We start from the raw sequence: 17,069 nt of genomic DNA on the forward strand, positions 1-17,069 counted from the left end.
CTACTTCAGCTTCAACCACAACAACAAAAGAGCACACAACAGATATAAGCTTAATATTAACCACTCCAAATTGGACTGTAAAAAATATGACTTTAGTAATCGTGTTGTCGAAGCATGGAACTCATTACCGGACTCCGTAGTATCTTCCCCTAACCCACAACATTTTACCCTCAGACTATCCACAGTTGACCTCTCCAGATTCCTAAGAGGTCAGTAAGGGTCGTGCATAAGTGCACTAGCATGCCTCCCGTCCCCTGTCCTATTGTCTCTCCTATATCTCATATATCATATCTACTATTCTTCTATTCTAATCCTCTTATACTACTCTCTAATATCCTTCTATTCTCTAATTGATATTCTATTCCTAAATTTTCACTTCTATTCTTTCTCTAATATATTTTACTCCAGTATAACCTCTATAGCAGTGCTTCCCAATCCTGGCAACTTGAAGATATCTGGACTTCAACTCCCAGAATTCCCCAGCCAGCGTTTGCTGGCTGTGGAATTCTGGGAGTTGAAGTCCAAGTATCTTCAAGTTGCCAAGGTTAGGAAACACTGCTCTATAGCCTTCATTGTGTATTGGACAAAATAAATAAAATAAATAAAATAAATAAAATAAATAAAATAAATAAAATAAATAAAATAAATAAAATAAATAAAATAAATAAAATAAATAAAATAAATAAAATAAATAAAATAAATAAAATAAATAAAATAAATAAAATAAATAAAATAAATAAAATAAATAAAATAAATAAAATAAATAAAATAAATAAAATAAATAAAATAAACTCCCGGAATTCTCCAGCCAGCTTTGCTGTCCCTTTGAACAGTCACTAAAGGAACTGTTATAAGTGGAGGACTCCCTACCTCTCAGAAAAGGCTGCATTCTTTGCATTTTTTTTAAAAAAAGGCAAAAGCCAGAAAGGAGAAGTCACATTTTTTGCAAGGCGAGACGCGCCAGCTGTCCGAAGTGGGAAAGGCGAGGGTGTTTTCAGTGGCGCAGCTCCTGATTGGTTGTCTTAAACACATCTAAATTTTTTTGGGGGGGGAGGAGGAGGGGGTGTTTCTAATTCGGGCCGAGCCGAGTGGGCCGGGCCACCAGCGCCCTCCCCCGTTCCTGGGGAGGAGGGGCCCCGGCTGGGCCACGCGAAAGAAATCCCGTCCGCCTGAGAAAGGGGCGCATTCATTCATTCATTCTGCCTCCCGCTCAGGCCGGGCCGTTCGGGGCGCGTCAACCTTCCTGCCCACCCGCCCGCCTGGACTGTCCCGCCGCTGCTCTCGCCAGGAGAGAGTCAGGCTTCCCGCGCCGGGACAGAAACGCCTGCAAGCGAATCGAGGAGAGGAAAAAAAGAAAGGAAGGAGGGAAAAGAGGAGAAAGAGGAAAAGGAAAGACAGAAGGGGAAAAGGAAGGAAACTTTCCAGTGGATTAACCCAACCCGATCCCCTGGAGGAAAAGAAAGGGAAAGGCAGAAGAAGGGAAAGAGGAAAGGAAAGGAAACTTTTGAGCGCGGAGATCAAGTGGATTAATCGGACCCGATCCCCTGGAGGAAAGGAAAAGGAAAGGGAAAGGGGGAAGCAAAGGAGGGGAAGAGAAAGGAGAGGAAAGAAGGAAAGGAAAGGAAGGAAAGGAAAAGAAAGGGAAGGGAAACTTTCGAGCGCGGAGACCGAGTGGATTAACCGGAGCCGATCCCTTGGGGCTTGCCAATGGCCAAAGGAGAAGGAGCGGAGAGCGTCTCGTCGGCTGGCCTCTTGCAACCGATCATTTTAAACCCGGAGGACCGGATCCGAGCCAAGGTAAGGCGAAAAGTCAGCGGCGACAGCGGGAGAAGGCGAAAAAAGAGGGGGGGGGGAACGAGTGTGAACCAAGGCGCAGAGGGGGCTGGAAACCGCGCGCAAAGCTGGCTCCGCTTGGGAGCCAGAGCAGATTTCCTCCCGTGGAAGCCCGGCTAGAAAGCTTTGGCGACCCACGTGCAGTCGATCCACCGGGGAGGGATCCCCAGAGATCCCAGAAAGCCCCGAATGGATCTCTGTGTGTGTGTGTGTGCGCGCGCTGCTCGCTCCCCCCTCTTCCCAAGCAGAACCGGGGGGAAGGACATGAAACGCCCCGTCCCCAAAATCCAAACGGGGGTCCATGGAAGCCAAGTTCGGCGGGAGATCCCTCCGGATCCCCGGTCCGGATCGGGGCGGAGGTGGGCGGGAGGAGCCTTCCCTTATAAGGCTGGGAGCCCTTCAAACGAGAGCGGGCTCGTGGGAGCGATCCACCATGGCTGCGCTGCAGACGCTGGCCGGCCTCTGGCGTCGGCTCAAGGTGAGACCTGCCCGGGAGGTAAGGTCGGGGCAGCGAGAGAGTAGCCAAGGGGACGGAGGAGAGAGAGAGAGGGAGGGAGAAGAGGGCTTGACTTACACCCCGCCAGGAAGACCCTTTGCCTTTTTTTAAAAAAAAAAATTAAAAGCCCCCGAGTTTTGGGGCGAGTCCGCCTTGGAGTTGGTCCTCCCGCCTGTGCGAAGTGAGCTTTGCCCTGTTTTACAACTTTCCCCGGTGCCGTTGTTAAGAGAAGTTGAACCATCGCAGTTGAGAAGTTAGTAACCTCGCTCGTTACGAGGCCTCGTGCAGTTCAAGTTCATTCATAAACGGGGAGAGGAAGGTACGGCCCCCTCGGCGCCACTTCCTCTTTGGAAAAAATATACATGTACATATATAAAGCAGAAAAGCGCAAATGAGGGCTACTCGGCTTGTTTTTTCTCCCCAGCCCGTTTATTTAAAAAGTGGGCAATTTTTCCCCTTGGAAGTCCCTTTTTTCAAGCTTCGTGGCTGTGTGTGTGTGTGTGAGAGAGAGAGAGTGAGTGGGCTTGTGTGTCTTTCTGCCTCTTTAAGAAACAACTCAGTCTAGCACTGAGAAAGATATACAGTACAGTATATTGAAACTATTGAAGGGGGCAGTTTACCCCCTTTTTCAAGCTTTGTGGTTCTGTTTCTCTCTCTCTGTGTGTGTGTGTGTGTCTGTGTGTGTGTCTGTGTGTTTCTGCCTCTTTTAAGAAACAACTCAGTACAGAGAAGTCTGCAGCTGTTCCAGAAAGATATACAGTATATTGAAATTATTGAAGGGGGCAGTTTCTCCCCTTTTTCAAGCTTTGTGGCTCTGTTGTGTCTGTGTGTGTTTGCGTGTCTGTGTGTGTGTTTGTCTGTGTGTGTGTGTCTGTGTGTTTCTGCCTCTTTTAAGAAACAACTCAGTACAGAGAAGTCTGCAGCTGTTCCAGAAAGATATATATTGAAATTATTGAAGGGGGCAGTTTCCCCCCTTTTTCAAGCTTTGTGGTTCTGTTGTGCCTGTGTGTGTGTTTGTGTGTCTGTGTCTGTCTGTGTTTCTGCCTCTTTTAAGAAACAACTGTGGAGCATTAACAGAGAAATCTGCGGCTCTTCCAGAAAGACTTGGGGTGAGGCTTCAAGGCGAAGGTGGCTTCTCAGAGTTTGGCTGCTTCCCTTGGGGCTGTGGGTGGCCCGAATGCCTGGAGCTTTTTCTCGCGTCAGGTAGGGAAGTTACACCTGGGAGAATGGGAGCCTGGGACCTGGAGCTCTTTGGAAGAAGGGATGGATGGATTTCAGGGCTGAAAATCGTCTCTTGCCCAGTTTCCAACTTCTGACCAGGATGATCTAGAAACAAACCATCATAGAAAAGGACAATTCAAGTCTGGGGCTTCTCTCTTAAGACTTGAATAGAAGTCTTTGGGGAAGTCAATGACTATTTCAGCTTCAACCGCAACAACACAAGAGCATGCAACAGATTCAAACTTAATATTAACCGCTCCAAACTTGACTGTAAAAAATATGACTTCAGCAACCGAGTTGTCGAAGCGTGGAACTCATTACCTGACTCAGTAGTGTCAACCCCTAACCCCCAACATTTCTCCCTTAGACTATCCACGATTGACCTCTCCAGGTTCCTTAGAGGTCAGTAAGGAGCGTACATAAGTGCACCAGTGTGCCTTCCGTCCCCTGTCCAATTGTCTCTCCTTATCTCATTTATCTTTTCTTCCTTTCAAATATGTTCACCTATACTTTTATATCTTTTCTTCTATTCTTTTCTTTACTTATATTATTACATATCTTTCTCTTCAATGTGTATTATGTATTGGACAAAATAAAATAAATAAATAAATAAATAAATAAGTCTCTTCTGTTCTCTCAGGCTTATTGATTTATTGATTTATTGATTTATTGATTTATTTATTGATTGATTGATTGATTGATTGATTGATTGATTGATTGGATTTGTATGCCGCCCCTCTCCGAAGACTCGGGGCGGCTAACAGCAATAATAAGACAGCATATAATAATAATCCATGCTTGCTGTTGGTCATCTGTAACCAGAGCACTGAATAATGGTGGGATTTTGAGGAAGAGTTTCTTGGGGTCTGTTAGAAGGATTTAGGGTGACCACATTATGGCTTAAAGTGAATGGCCTGTTTCAGGGGTGGGTTCTAATTTACCTCGCTGCCAGTTTGGTTCCTCCCGTGCCACGTGGGCACCCCATGCACAGTGGCAATTAAAAAAAATTAAAAATTCAACCAACCAACACCCCCCAACCCCCCCCTACAAGATGGTGATGCATGTGCAGTGCCGGAAACTTGTTTTCTGTGTATGTTCAGAAGGGGGGAAAAACCTGGGAACCCCCCCCCCCCAAAAAAAAAAAATTCAAAAAATAAATCCGAAAAAATGTATTTAAAAAAAGATGGTGGAGCCTACAGGATTGAAAGGGTTCTGGGACATCATCGTGGCATCACCAGCAGTTTGCTACCAGTCAAACTGATCCGAACTGGGAGGAACCCACCTCTGGCCTGTTTCATACAAAAGGCTAAACAATAGCTAGATTCACCAAATGACTGAACATATAACTGCACTTTAGTCTAGCCATGCAAACATGGTGTAACCATTGAATGTAAGCCAGAGTTCAGGGCAGAGCACTTGGTTAGGCCAGGGGTCTGCAACTGGAGCTGCATGTGGCTCTTTCATCCCTCTGCTGCCGCTCCCTGTCACTCAAAATATGCATCACAACTGTCAATGTCGACACCCACCAGCATGCAATTTATTGAGCTTTTTGATCCATCTTTTTTTCGGAGTTCAAAATGTTTTTGTTGCATGCAGAAATCAAAATTTGCTTTCTCTGTAGCAGTTCATTGATTTCACAAATGCAACACATTAGAGGTTCTTTTATACTTAGCATAAAGGTAAAAAGCAATATATATACAGGGTTGTCTTCATTTTAGATGTCAAGCGGGTTTTGTGGCTCCTGGTGTTTTCTTTTTTGTGTGAAATGGCTCTTTGAGTGTTTACGTTTGCTGACCCCTGAGCTATGCATTACGGTACCACCTGGTATTTTGAATTTAAATACCCATTCAGCCTTAGCCAACAAGTACAGTGGCAAGAGAATGCAGGACTGTGTCCAAAATACCTGGAGAACATCCAATTGTCCACCTCTGATTAAGAATGGTGTGAAGATAGTCTTTGTGTCTGGATGTCTCTCGTTGTAACACACCTTTGCAGTAGTAGGATCTCACTACTCTCTCACTTGTAACATGCCTTTGCAGTAGTAAAAACTGAGCTGTTTTTAATAGGAAAGTGAACACAAGAACAAGGGGACACAATCTGAAGTTAGTTGGGGGTAAGATCAAAAGCAACGTGAGAAAATATTATTTCACTGAAAGAGTAGTAGATCCTTGGAACAAACTTCCAGCAGACGTGGTTGGTAAATCCACAGTAACTGAATTTAAACATGCCTGGGATAAACATATATCCATCCTAAGATAAAATACAGAAAGTGGTATAAGGCAAACTAGATGGATCATGAGGTCTTCTATGTTTCTGTTTCTATGAGCTGAATTTCAGGAAAGAAGTCTAGTTAAATCAGGAATTGCAAACTGTTTCATAACAATGCACAGTAGCATGGATTGAGTCTAAAAAGCACTCCCCTGATTTCCACTGATATATTTATGATGATCAAATGCAAGGTCACATCGCTTGCATTCCACCAGCTGGTTTCATTGGGTGTGTGATTACTGCAGCTTATTGGAGATGGTGCACAATTGCTTTGCTCACCCAATATACATAATCAACTCTGGTAAAAAAATCTAGTGGTGTTCAAAAACCTCAGCTTTAATTTCTTGATTAGATCCAACAGGGGGGAAGAGGACCTCAAAGCTGAATGATTTAATGCAACATCTCAACTTTTTCAGTTGTAATAATTATTGATAGCACTTCCAGAATTGTTTGAGTGGGTGGGGAGGGCTATTACACACATACACCTTCCTGACAGTGTGAGAAAGTCTTCCATTGTTGTTGTTTCACCCCAATTGGGTTGAAAGCTTAAACAAGCACCACATTTTTTTTTTGGACTAGTTTCTACTTTCTGTCCTTGGTGGGATTTATCGCCTGTTTGAGCTGGGATGTTTGCTAAGGATGAACAAAGAAAGTTGTTGCTAGAAAGCAGGAGTGATAAATACCTCGGGAAGATATGTGCAAATACTGCTAAGGAGTCTAGATTAGAAGGTGCAAAATTCTCCCTTGCTGAAACTAAGTACAGACCAAAGCACTGGGTCAATTTCTTGTTCAGTGTATTGTGTGAATCCATAAAAAGAAGTTAATTCCATAAACTGGGATGGGTGAGTTTAAAGATGGATTGAATTTGTGGAGCATAGAGCAGTCAACCTTGGTAACTTTAAGACAGAGGTATATAAGTATATTATTTTTCATGATTTTTCTTTAAAAAAAAACACATAAAGAAACTTAATTAATAATTTTAATTTTAAAAATTTATAACTAAACTTAACAATAATGTAATCTTCAAGTGTGGTTTTTCTGCTTAGATCTGATAATAGTTAGAGTTTTTTATATTTTGTATTAGTTAGACTTCTATGATAAGCGGAGCAATGGTAGCTCCTTAAATGTTCAATGTTGTATGTCTTTGTTTGTTTTCTTTTGAAAATAATAAAAAATATTTTTTTAAAAAAATAAGACAGAGGTCTTCAAACTCTCAGAATTTTGGTGGTTAAGAATCCACAAGTCTTAATGTTGCCAAGTTTGGGGGGGGGGCTTGATTTTAACTCCCAGAATTTCCCAGCCAACTTATTTTTATTTTTATTTATTTATTTATTTTATTTATTAGATTTGTATGCCGCCCCTCTCCAAAGACTCGGGGCGGCTAACAACAATGAAAAGACAATGAAAACAAACCTAATATTAAAAATAATCTTTAAAAACCCCAATTTAAAGAACCACTCATACATACAAGCATACCATGTATAAATTCTATAAGCCTAGGGGGAAGAGAAATTTCAATTCCCCCATGCCTGACGACAGAGGTGGGTTTTAAGGAGCTTGCGAAAGGCAAGGAGGGTGGGGGCAACTCTGATATCTGGGGGGGAGCTGGTTCCAGAGGGTCGGGGCCGCCACAGAGAAGGCTCTTCTCCTGGGTCCCACCAAACGACATTGCTTAGTCGATGGGACCCGGAGAAGGCACACTCTGTGGGACCTAACCGGTCGCTGGGATTCCCGCACATCTTAAAAGTTGCCAAGGCTCAAGGATTATCTACGCGCAAAACTGGAAAGGGGAAGATATCCCCAAAGAAGAGGGAGTTATTGCAAAAATATTAGACTGCGCGGAAATGGACATGATGACAAGACGCTTGAATGATCAGGAAGAAACCAAATTTTATGAAACATGGAACAATGTTTATGAATGGATAGATAAGAATAAAAAATAAAGAAAGAAGAGTAATAATAAGTATAGATACTTTAGATAATTTTTTTTCATTGAGATTTATATTAGATTTAGTTTATATATATAGAATATAAATTTTCTTTTTTTTTAAAGATTTTTTGACTTGAAACTAGTTAGAAATTTTTTCATGATATCAATTTTTTCTATTAGATATTTTTTGTATTAGTAGCATTGAATTAGGTATCTAATCATGTATTCCTTTTTCTGTATCTGCATTTATACTTTTGAGAAAAGCAGGGATGATACATCCCTACACTGTATGTTAAATGTTTGTAAGTCTGTATGTTATTTTAAAGAAAATTAATAAAAAAAATTTTTTTTAAAACAAAGTTGCCAAGGCTGAGACCCACTGAGGCAGAGCGAGTCCTTGTTTGATTGTCCTTCTGGAGCTCTTGACCATTGTTTCCAAATTCTCTTTTCCAGAGAGAAAGCAAAGCGAGGCTATCGATATGCAGCAAAGTATGTTACGCCATTGGTGGAGCTCCCTATCAGATCACTGGTTGCGCCTTGGGATTCTTTCTCCAGATTTACTTACTGGATGTGGTGCAGGTAAGTCTTAACATGGCTTTGGACCTTTCTTTGAGGCTGGGGGCTGGTGGTCAAATCAAAACTTATTATTATTATTATTATTATTATTATTATTATTATTTATTAGATTTGTATGCCGCCCCTCTCCATAGACTTGGGGCGGCTCACAACACAATAACAAATCTACTAATTTACAATTTAAAATATTTAAAAAACCCCATTATTAAGCAGACATACATACAAACATACCGTACATAAATTGTATAGGCCCGGGGGAGATATCTCAGTTCCCCCATGCCTGACGACAAAGGTGGGTTTTGAGGAGTTTACGAAAGGCAAGGAGGGTAGGGGCAGTTCTAATCTCTGGGGGGAGCTGGTTCCAGAGAGTCGGGGCCGCCACAGAGAAGGCTCTTCCCCTGGGGCCCGCCAACCGACATTGTTTAGTTGACGGGACCCGGAGAAGGCCCACTCTGTGGGACCTAATCGGTCGCTGGGATTCGTGCAGCAGAAGGCGGTCTTGGAGATACAGTATTGGGAACTCCTGTTGGAGTCAACTCTAGGCTGTGCCACGTCTAAAGATTTGTACCCACTATAGATTTTCTTTAAGAGCTGTTTTCTTTGGGTTATTTATTCATTTTATTTATTTATTCTATTTTTATGCCGCCCTTCTCCTTAGACTCAGGGCGGCTTACAACATGTTAGCAATAGCACTTTGTAACAGAGCCAGTATATTGCTCCCACAATCTGGGTCCTCATTTTACCCACCTTGGAAGGATGGAAGGCTGAGTCAACCTTGAGCCGGTGATGAGATTTGAACCGCTGACCTACAGATCTACAGTCAGCTTCAGTGGCCTGCAGTACAGCACTCTATCTGCTGCACCACCCCCAAAGTTCCCCAAAGTTTTTCTTGCATTGCCAAATTTCCTACATGGTCCACTCTGTGTAGAACCACCATCCCTTTTCAAGGAAGCTTCTTGCCCTAGCCAAGTGATGGTGAACCTTTTTTTCCCTCTGGTGCCAAAAAAATGTGTGTGCGCGCTGTGGTGCATGCACGAGTGCCCACACCCATAATTCAATGCCTCAGGAGGGTGAACAACAGCAGCAACAACAACAACAACAACAATAATAATAAGCCGTTCTGGCTAGCAGACCACCACCAACCCTATGGACAGCCCACCTTCATGCAACCCCTTGTTGAGCTCAGGCTCCAAGGTTCTCTGCTGGGTAAAGGTAGCCTTCGACTTAAACTGCTCTGGGAGGGCGTTTTTGGCTTCCAGGGAGCCTCCAGGGGAAATGGGGGAGGGCGTTTTTACCCTCCCCCAGCCTCAGGGAAGCCTTTGGAGCTTGGGGAGGATGAAACACAAGCCTACTGGACCTACCAGAAGTTGGGAAACAATCTGTTTTGGTCCTCTAGAGGGGCTCTGGGGGTGGGGGGCGCTGTTTTCGCCCTCCCCAGGCATTGAATTATGGGTGTGGGCACTCACACATGCACGATAGTGCACACACGTGCTCTTTCAGCACCCAAGGAAAAAAGGTTCACCATCACTGGTGTAGGGACTTCTGTTTAAGTTGGGAGTTGGACTAGATGACCCAAACTTGACAACTTTAAGACCTTGTGGACTTTTGAAGACCTCTGTCTTAAAGTTATCAAAAAGTTGAGAAATACTCCAGCAGAGGTGGCTGGAGAATTCTGGGAGTTGAAGTCCATAAAGGTTGCCAAGTTTGAAGACCTCTGACCTCCTGTGAACCCAACCAAGTGCCCCACTTCTAGCCTGATACACGCCCAGATTGTTGAAGGCATTGTTCCGTCCATTTTTACACGCTCCTGGCAACTGTTCTCAAATTAAGAACATCTTGTTTTCTCGTGGTGCATCGCTTGCCTCGATTATATGTTCTCGGTGGCATTTTGCTTTCAGTAAATAACTCCTGCTGAGAACAGCGGCACATTTTCTATTGCTTGGTAACTCATTGACTTGGAGTTCGCACCATCCCACAAAGCCCTGGTTTTGCTTGAACAGTAATTTGTTAAATAAACCACACTGGTTTGGTTCGACAGTCCTCCAAGCTCAATGAATGATATGTACAACTTTTGACATGTGCTTGTGGCCCCTGGAATGTCCCTGGAAACCTGCATAGCATTTCGAAGTTCATAACTTCAGGTGAAGAAATCAGCTACTCAACATTTCAAAATTTGAGGGGTGGCGGACCTAAAAAAAATGCAATTAATGGGATCATGGAGATTCTCAAATCATCCAGGCCACAGTTGTCCTAAAAGGCAGCTAGATTTTCTTGGAGGGTTTTTAGTCTTTGAAAACTTTTCGCTTCTCATTCAAAAGAGGTTCGCCTGGTGCACCAGTTGCGGCCCTATCTGGACCGAGACTCACTGCTCACAGTCGCTCATGCCCTCATCACCTCGAGGCTCGACTACTGCAACGCTCTCTACATGGGGCTACCTTTGAAAAGTGTTCGGAAACTTCAGATCGTGCAGAATGCGGCCGCGAGAGCTATCATGGGGCTTCCCAGATTCGCCCACGTCTCTCCAACACTCCGTGGTCTGCACTGGCTGCCGATCAGTTTCCGGTCACAATTCAAAGTGTTGGTAATGACCTTTAAAGCCCTACATGGCATTGGACCAGAATACCTCCGGGAACCGCCTTCTACCGCACGAATCCCAGCGGCCGATAAGGTCCCACAGAGTTGGCCTTCTCCAGGTCCCGTCGACCAAACAATGTCATTTGGCAGGCCCCAGGGGAAGAGCCTTCTCTGTGGCGGCCCCGGCCCTCTGGAACCAACTCCCCCCGGAGATCAGAACGGCCCCCGCACTCCTTGTCTTTCGCAAGTTACTCAAGACCCACCTGTATCGCCAGGCATGGGGGAACTAAGACAACTTCCCCAGGCTTTTTATATTTCATCTTTGGTATGTATGTGCTGTATGATTTTTAATTGTTGGGATTTTTATATATTTTTTATTATTAGATTTGTCCCATTGTTACACTGTTTCTTATTACTGTTGTAAGCCACCCCAAGTCTTCGGAGAGGGGCGGCATACAAATCTAATTAATAATAATAATAATAATAATAATAATAATAATAATAATAATAAAGCTCATCCAAAACTGAAGAAGATAATTGGATTTAGAAGTGAAACATTTTTAAGGGGGAATCGCAAGAAAATCCAGTTGTTATTTTTCTTTCTTTCTTTCTTTCTTTCTTTCTTTCTTTCTTTCTTTCTTTCTTTCTTTCTTTAAAAAAAGCACATTTGGGATGATTAATGGAACTTCCCTGTCTGATACAGCCTCTCCAAGGTTCCTCAATTCCAGGCTTTAGCTAGAAACGAATTTGAACCACTTAGAGAAACTCAAGAGAAAAATATCAAAACCACAGAGTGAGTCACGCAGGTAGCCATGGTGGCACAGTGGTTAGAGTACAGCCCTGCAGGCTACTTCTGCTAAACAATGCCGGCTGGCAGGACCCAGGGGAAGAGCCTTCTCTGTGGTGGCCCTGGCCCTCTGGAATCAGCTCCCTCCAGAGATTAGGGCTGCCCCCACCCTCCTTGCCTTTCGAAAGCTCCTGAAAACCCACCTATGTCGCCAGGCATGGGGAAACTGATATACCCCTTAGCTACTATGGTTTTTTATGTATGGTGTGCTAGGTTGTGTGATTGTATTTTATAATAAGTGTTTTAAATTGTTTTTTAATATTAGATTTGTACATTGTGTGTTACTGTTGTGCGCCGCTCTGAGTCCTCAGAGAGGGGCGGCATACAAATCTAATAAATAATAATAGAAACATAGAAACATAGAAGACTGATGGCAGAAAAAGACCTCATGGTCCATCTAGTCTGCCCTTATACTATTTTCTGTATTTTATCTTAGGATGGATATATGTTTATCCCAGGCATGTTTAAATTCAGTTACTGTGGATTTATCTACCATGTCTGCTGGAAGTTTGTTCCAAGCATCTACTCCTCTTTCAGTAAAATAATATTTTCTCACGTTGCTTCTGATCTTTCCCCCAACTAACCTCAGATTGTGCCCCCTTGTTCTTGTGTTCACTTTCCTATTAAAAACACTTCCCTCCTGGACCTTATTTAACCCTTTAATATATTTAAATGTTTCGATCATGTCCCCCCTTTTCCTTCTGTCCTCCAGACTATACAGATTGAGTTCATTAAGTCTTTCCCGATATGTTTTATGCTTAAGACCTTCCACCATTCTTGTAGCCCGTCTTAATAATAATAATAATAATAATTGTTGTTGTTGTTGTTGTTGTTGTTGTTGTTATTATTATTATTATTATTATTATTATTATTATTATTATTACCACCGTTCCGGTAGAAGGCCATCACTGGACTTACGGTGAGAGAATGAACTCTTGTGCTCGAGTTGATCGGAGGTTCTTCCCTTCTCCTTCTTCTTTTTAACAGATGGACCCCTTCTACGCATCCATCATCCTTTTCGTGGGACGGGCGTGGGATGCCATCACTGACCCCCTGGTGGGTTTCTTCATCAGTAAAAGCTCCTGGACTTGCTTTGGACGCCTGATGCCCTGGTAAGCATGCCCGGATGCAGTCTGGTGGGGGCCACTCTCGAGCAGAATTTCACGATGTAATGCAGGGGGGGTCAAACTCATTGAGGGCTGCATCAGGACTCTGGTTGACCTTGGGGGGGACCGTCTTGGTGGGTGTGGCCAGCTTGACCCCATTCCCCAATTGCTGACATGTTTCCTCTTTGCGTTGGGTAGACGCAAGGCGACAACGGGCCAACCCGCTACATTTCCCAGGACAGCCCCCATGGGCCGGAGAGTATCATGTTGTTGACCAGGGGGCTTCTGTTTGACACCCCTGATGCAGGGTGACATCTGTAGAGTTTTCTAGTTACAATTTTCTGGTGGCAGGGGTAGTTTTTTCATCACTTTATCCAATAGCCTGGTGTCTCTTGGGTACGAGAACGAGCCAGCCTTGTTTAGCTTTTGGAAGACCAACCAAGGTTGCCTCGCTTCCTCGGCTTCCTGTGATGAAACTTAAGGAAGCTCAATTACAGCTGGTCACAAGAGCACATTTTTGTGCTGTTCTTGGTAACAAAAGAGGTTTGTCCATTACTTTGTGGGATGTTTTATATTTTCCAATACCCAGAACCAGTCTTCACTTTGGAAAGCTGGACAGAGATGCTTCTGTAGCCGTTAATAGAATAGAATAGAATAGAATAGAATTTTTATTGGCCAAGTGTGATTGGACACACAAGGAATTTGTCTTGGTGCATATGCTCTCAACGTACATAAAATAAAATATACATTTGTCAAGAATCATGTGGTACAACACTTAATGATTGTCATAGGGGTCAAATAAGCAATGAAGAAGCAATATTAATAAAAAATCTTAGAGTATACGCAACAAGTTTCAGTCATACAGTCAACATGGGAGGAAATGGGTGATAGGAATTATGAGAAAAACTAGTAGAATAGAAGTGCAGATTTAGTAGAAAGTCTGACAGTGTTGAGGGAATTATTTGTTTAGTAGAGTGATGGCGTTCGGGAAAAAACTGTTCTTGTGTCTAGTTGTCTTGGTGTGCAGTGCTCTGTAGCGACGTTTTGAGGGTAGGAGTTGAAACAATTTGTGTCCAGGATGTGAGAGGTCAGTAAATATTTTACCCGCCCTCTTTTTGACTCGTGCAGTATACAGGTCCTCAATGGAAGGCAGATTGGCAGCAATTGTTTTTTCTGCAATTCTGATTATCCTCTGAAGTCTGTGTCCGTCCTGTTGGGTTGCAGCACCAAACCAGACAGTTATAGAGGTGCAGATGACAGACTCAATGATTCCTCTGTAGAACTGAATCAGCAGCTCCTTGGGCAGTTTGAGCTTCCTGAGCTGGCGCAGAAAGAACATTCTTTGTTGTGCTTTTTTGATGATGTTTTTGATGTTAGGTGACCATTTTAGGTCTTGAGATATGATAGAACCTAGAAATTTGAAGGCCTCTACTGTTGATACTGTGTTGTCTAGTATTGTGAGAGGTGGAAGGGTGGAAGGGTTTCTCTTAAAGTCTACCACCATTTCTACGGTTTTGAGTGTGTTCAGTTTTAGATTGTTCTGGTCACACCACAAGGATAGTTGTTCAACTTCCCGTCTGTATGCGGATTCATCATTGTCTCGAATGAATCCGATCACTGTTGTATCATCTGCAAACTTCAGTAGTTTAACAGATGGATCGTTAAGTCAAGGTCACTTAAAATCAGTCTCGACTTAGCCCAGTGTTTCTCAATTATTATCTGTTACCCCCACCCCACCCCCCAGTAAGAAGTAAATATTTTGTGCACCCCAGAACTCTCCACTGGGACAATTGTGTGCAATATTTGGCATGTTTTAGCTGAAAAATCTCAAACATGATTGGAGTCTATTGTGTTTAAGTGACAGTGGTACCTCTACTTAAGAACTTAATTTGTTCCGTGACCAGGTTCTTAAGTAGAAACATTTTTAAGTAGAAGCAATTTTTCCCATAGGAATCAGTGTAAAAGCAAATAATGCGTGCAAACCCATTAGGAAAGAAATCAAAGCTCAGAATTTGGGTGGGAGGAGGAGGAGAGTTGCTGCTGAAAGAAAAAGGTGAGGTGAGGGGAATAAAAAAATCCAAAACTTTAAGGCTTAAATATATCAGGCTGCAAGGAGGAGCACGCGCCTCCAATACACCCAGCACGAAGCTGTCTCCCATACACTGCCTCCCATACACTGGCGGCTGCTGCTGCTACCTGCTTCCTTCCCATGCTGAAGGACTCCCCACTCCTCTCGCTCGCTCTGTAGCCGGCACCTTTCCTTCACTGTGGTGACTCCTCGGCTGCCCAGAGCAAAGGGAGCGTTTCTTTTCTCTGGGTGCTGGCAGAGGTTTATTCCCTGTCCAAGCGCCCAGAGAAAGGAAAATGCTTTGTTCGCTCTGGACTTCCAAAGCCCCCTTAAGCGCAACGCAGATTATTATTATTATTATTATTATTATTATTATTATTATTATTTATTAGATTTGTATGCCACCCCTCTCTGTAGACTCGGGGTGGCTAACAACATGGTCGGGATTAAAGGGGGAATGGCAGGAAACTGGCCAGGCCTTTATGCCGCTCTCACATTTCCTGGGAAATTTTTCCGGGCTCGGGTTCTTAAGTAGAAAATGGTTCTTAAGTAGAGGCAAAAAAAATCTTGAACATCCGGTTCTTATCTAGAAAAATTCTTAAGTAGAGGTACCAGTGTATTTGGCTTCATGCTGTCCGCTGCCAACATTTTTTAGACACAGTAAATATACCGGTCTTTCCTTGTCTCCCACTGTAGTCACAGTGAAGCCAAGCGCTACATATACTTAATCATATTTCCTCATCGTAACTTTTGGGAGACTTACGTTTGTCTCATGATCTCCGTCTCTCTCCTCCTTTCTTTTCATCCCTGTTAAATATTTTTCCATGTGGTTTCTTAAGGGTTTGTTATTTGCACTTCATATCTCCTGCTGTGTGCTGTTGTTTGGTACTTACATACTCCCTGCGGCAAAAAAAAAAAAAAAGCAACATGTTCCCTGGGGGTCACGTGCCCACCTCGGCGTCGCTTTGCGCCTCCCCAGGAGGACTCGCCCAAGTATTTGAGAAGCACTGACTTAGTCACAAGTGCTGGGGATTGGATTTATAGACAGATTTGTATCCCTGTTGTTTGCACTTCTTGATTGGAGAATGTCAAAAGCCCCAGGAGGGTTTAGATTCCTGGTGACTTGATGAGTTGGAAAATTGGACTAACTGCAGGTCCCTTTCTCCACTTGGGCTGTTAGAGGAAACTTATTAAAAGTGGAGGAAGCGGCGTTGGTGCGTATCCTAAGTGAGCAACATTCAAGGGGTGGATTTGAGGGTACCAGTAATACTGGCAGTCCTCGGAGAGGGGCGGCATACAAACCTAATAAATAATAATAATAAAATAATTATGTCTCCTAGTTTTGTGACTGTGGCATTGTGCCTTCTGCCGCACGAATCCCAGCAACCAGTTAGGTCCCGTCAACTAAACAATGTCGTTTGGCAGGATCCAGGCGAAGAGCCTTCTCTGTGGCGGCCCCGGCCCTCTGGAACCAACTCCCCCCAGAGATTAGAATAGCCCCCACCCTCCTTGCCTTTCATAAGCTCCTTAAAACCCACCTCTGCCGTCAGGCATGGGGGAACTGAGATATTCTCTTCGCTTCTACAATTTATGCATGGTATGTTTGTATGTATGATTGGTTTTATAACAAGGGTTTTTAGCTGTTTTAGTATTGGATTTTTACATGCTGTTTTTATCATTGTTGTTAGCTGCCCTGAGTCTACGGAGAGGGGCGGCATACAAATCCAATAAATAAATAAATAAATTGTGGATCAATTCTGCTTCTTCCTGGGAGATAATTTTGGAGTCCTTGTAGAACTATAGGAAGAAGGTGACTTGGTGGAATTGAGACATCTATTGCATGGTTTGAGCTTGTGACACAAAAAGTCTGTAGATGTTCTCAGCCATCCAGGTCATGGTTGTTCCAAAGATACATTTTTCAGGAGGCAACTGGACTTTCTCGGGGGGTTTTCTTGACTTCTCATCCAAGAGCTCTTCAGCTCTGACTGGATGGTGGGCAACGGGAGGATTATATCTAGTGATGGGCTCCTACAGGTACGGTCAGGTACGCAGAACCGATAGAAAAAGTTTGAATTTGTTTTCTTTTTTTCCCTTCTGGGCTCTGGCCGTGTTTTTCCTATCGCAGTAAATGAGGTTGAATGTGTATAATT

General features: G+C 43.4%; 1 protein-coding gene across 3 annotated transcripts in view; it reads left to right on the forward strand.

Annotated features, from left to right (window-relative positions):
- The first annotated feature begins 1,053 nt into the window (after positions 1-1,053).
- The window catches only part of MFSD2A (MFSD2 lysolipid transporter A, lysophospholipid), an 85,771-nt gene continuing 69,755 nt past the window's right edge, over positions 1,054-17,069 (forward strand). The window contains exons 1-3 of one of the 3 annotated variants that reach the window (XM_070764658.1): positions 1,054-1,797; positions 8,202-8,327; positions 12,733-12,857. In XM_070764658.1, coding sequence (XP_070620759.1) covers positions 1,708-1,797; positions 8,202-8,327; positions 12,733-12,857 — 341 coding nt within the window. In that variant the 5' untranslated portion in view covers positions 1,054-1,707. Of the gene's footprint in view, positions 1,798-2,142; positions 2,330-8,201; positions 8,328-12,732; positions 12,858-17,069 lie in introns of those variants that run through there. The other 2 variants (XM_070764661.1, XM_070764660.1) reach the window with 2 other exon arrangements.

The sequence above is a fragment of the Erythrolamprus reginae genome, chromosome 11 (genome assembly GCF_031021105.1).
Source record: "Erythrolamprus reginae isolate rEryReg1 chromosome 11, rEryReg1.hap1, whole genome shotgun sequence".
NCBI classification, from domain to species: Eukaryota; Metazoa; Chordata; class Lepidosauria; order Squamata; family Dipsadidae; genus Erythrolamprus; species Erythrolamprus reginae.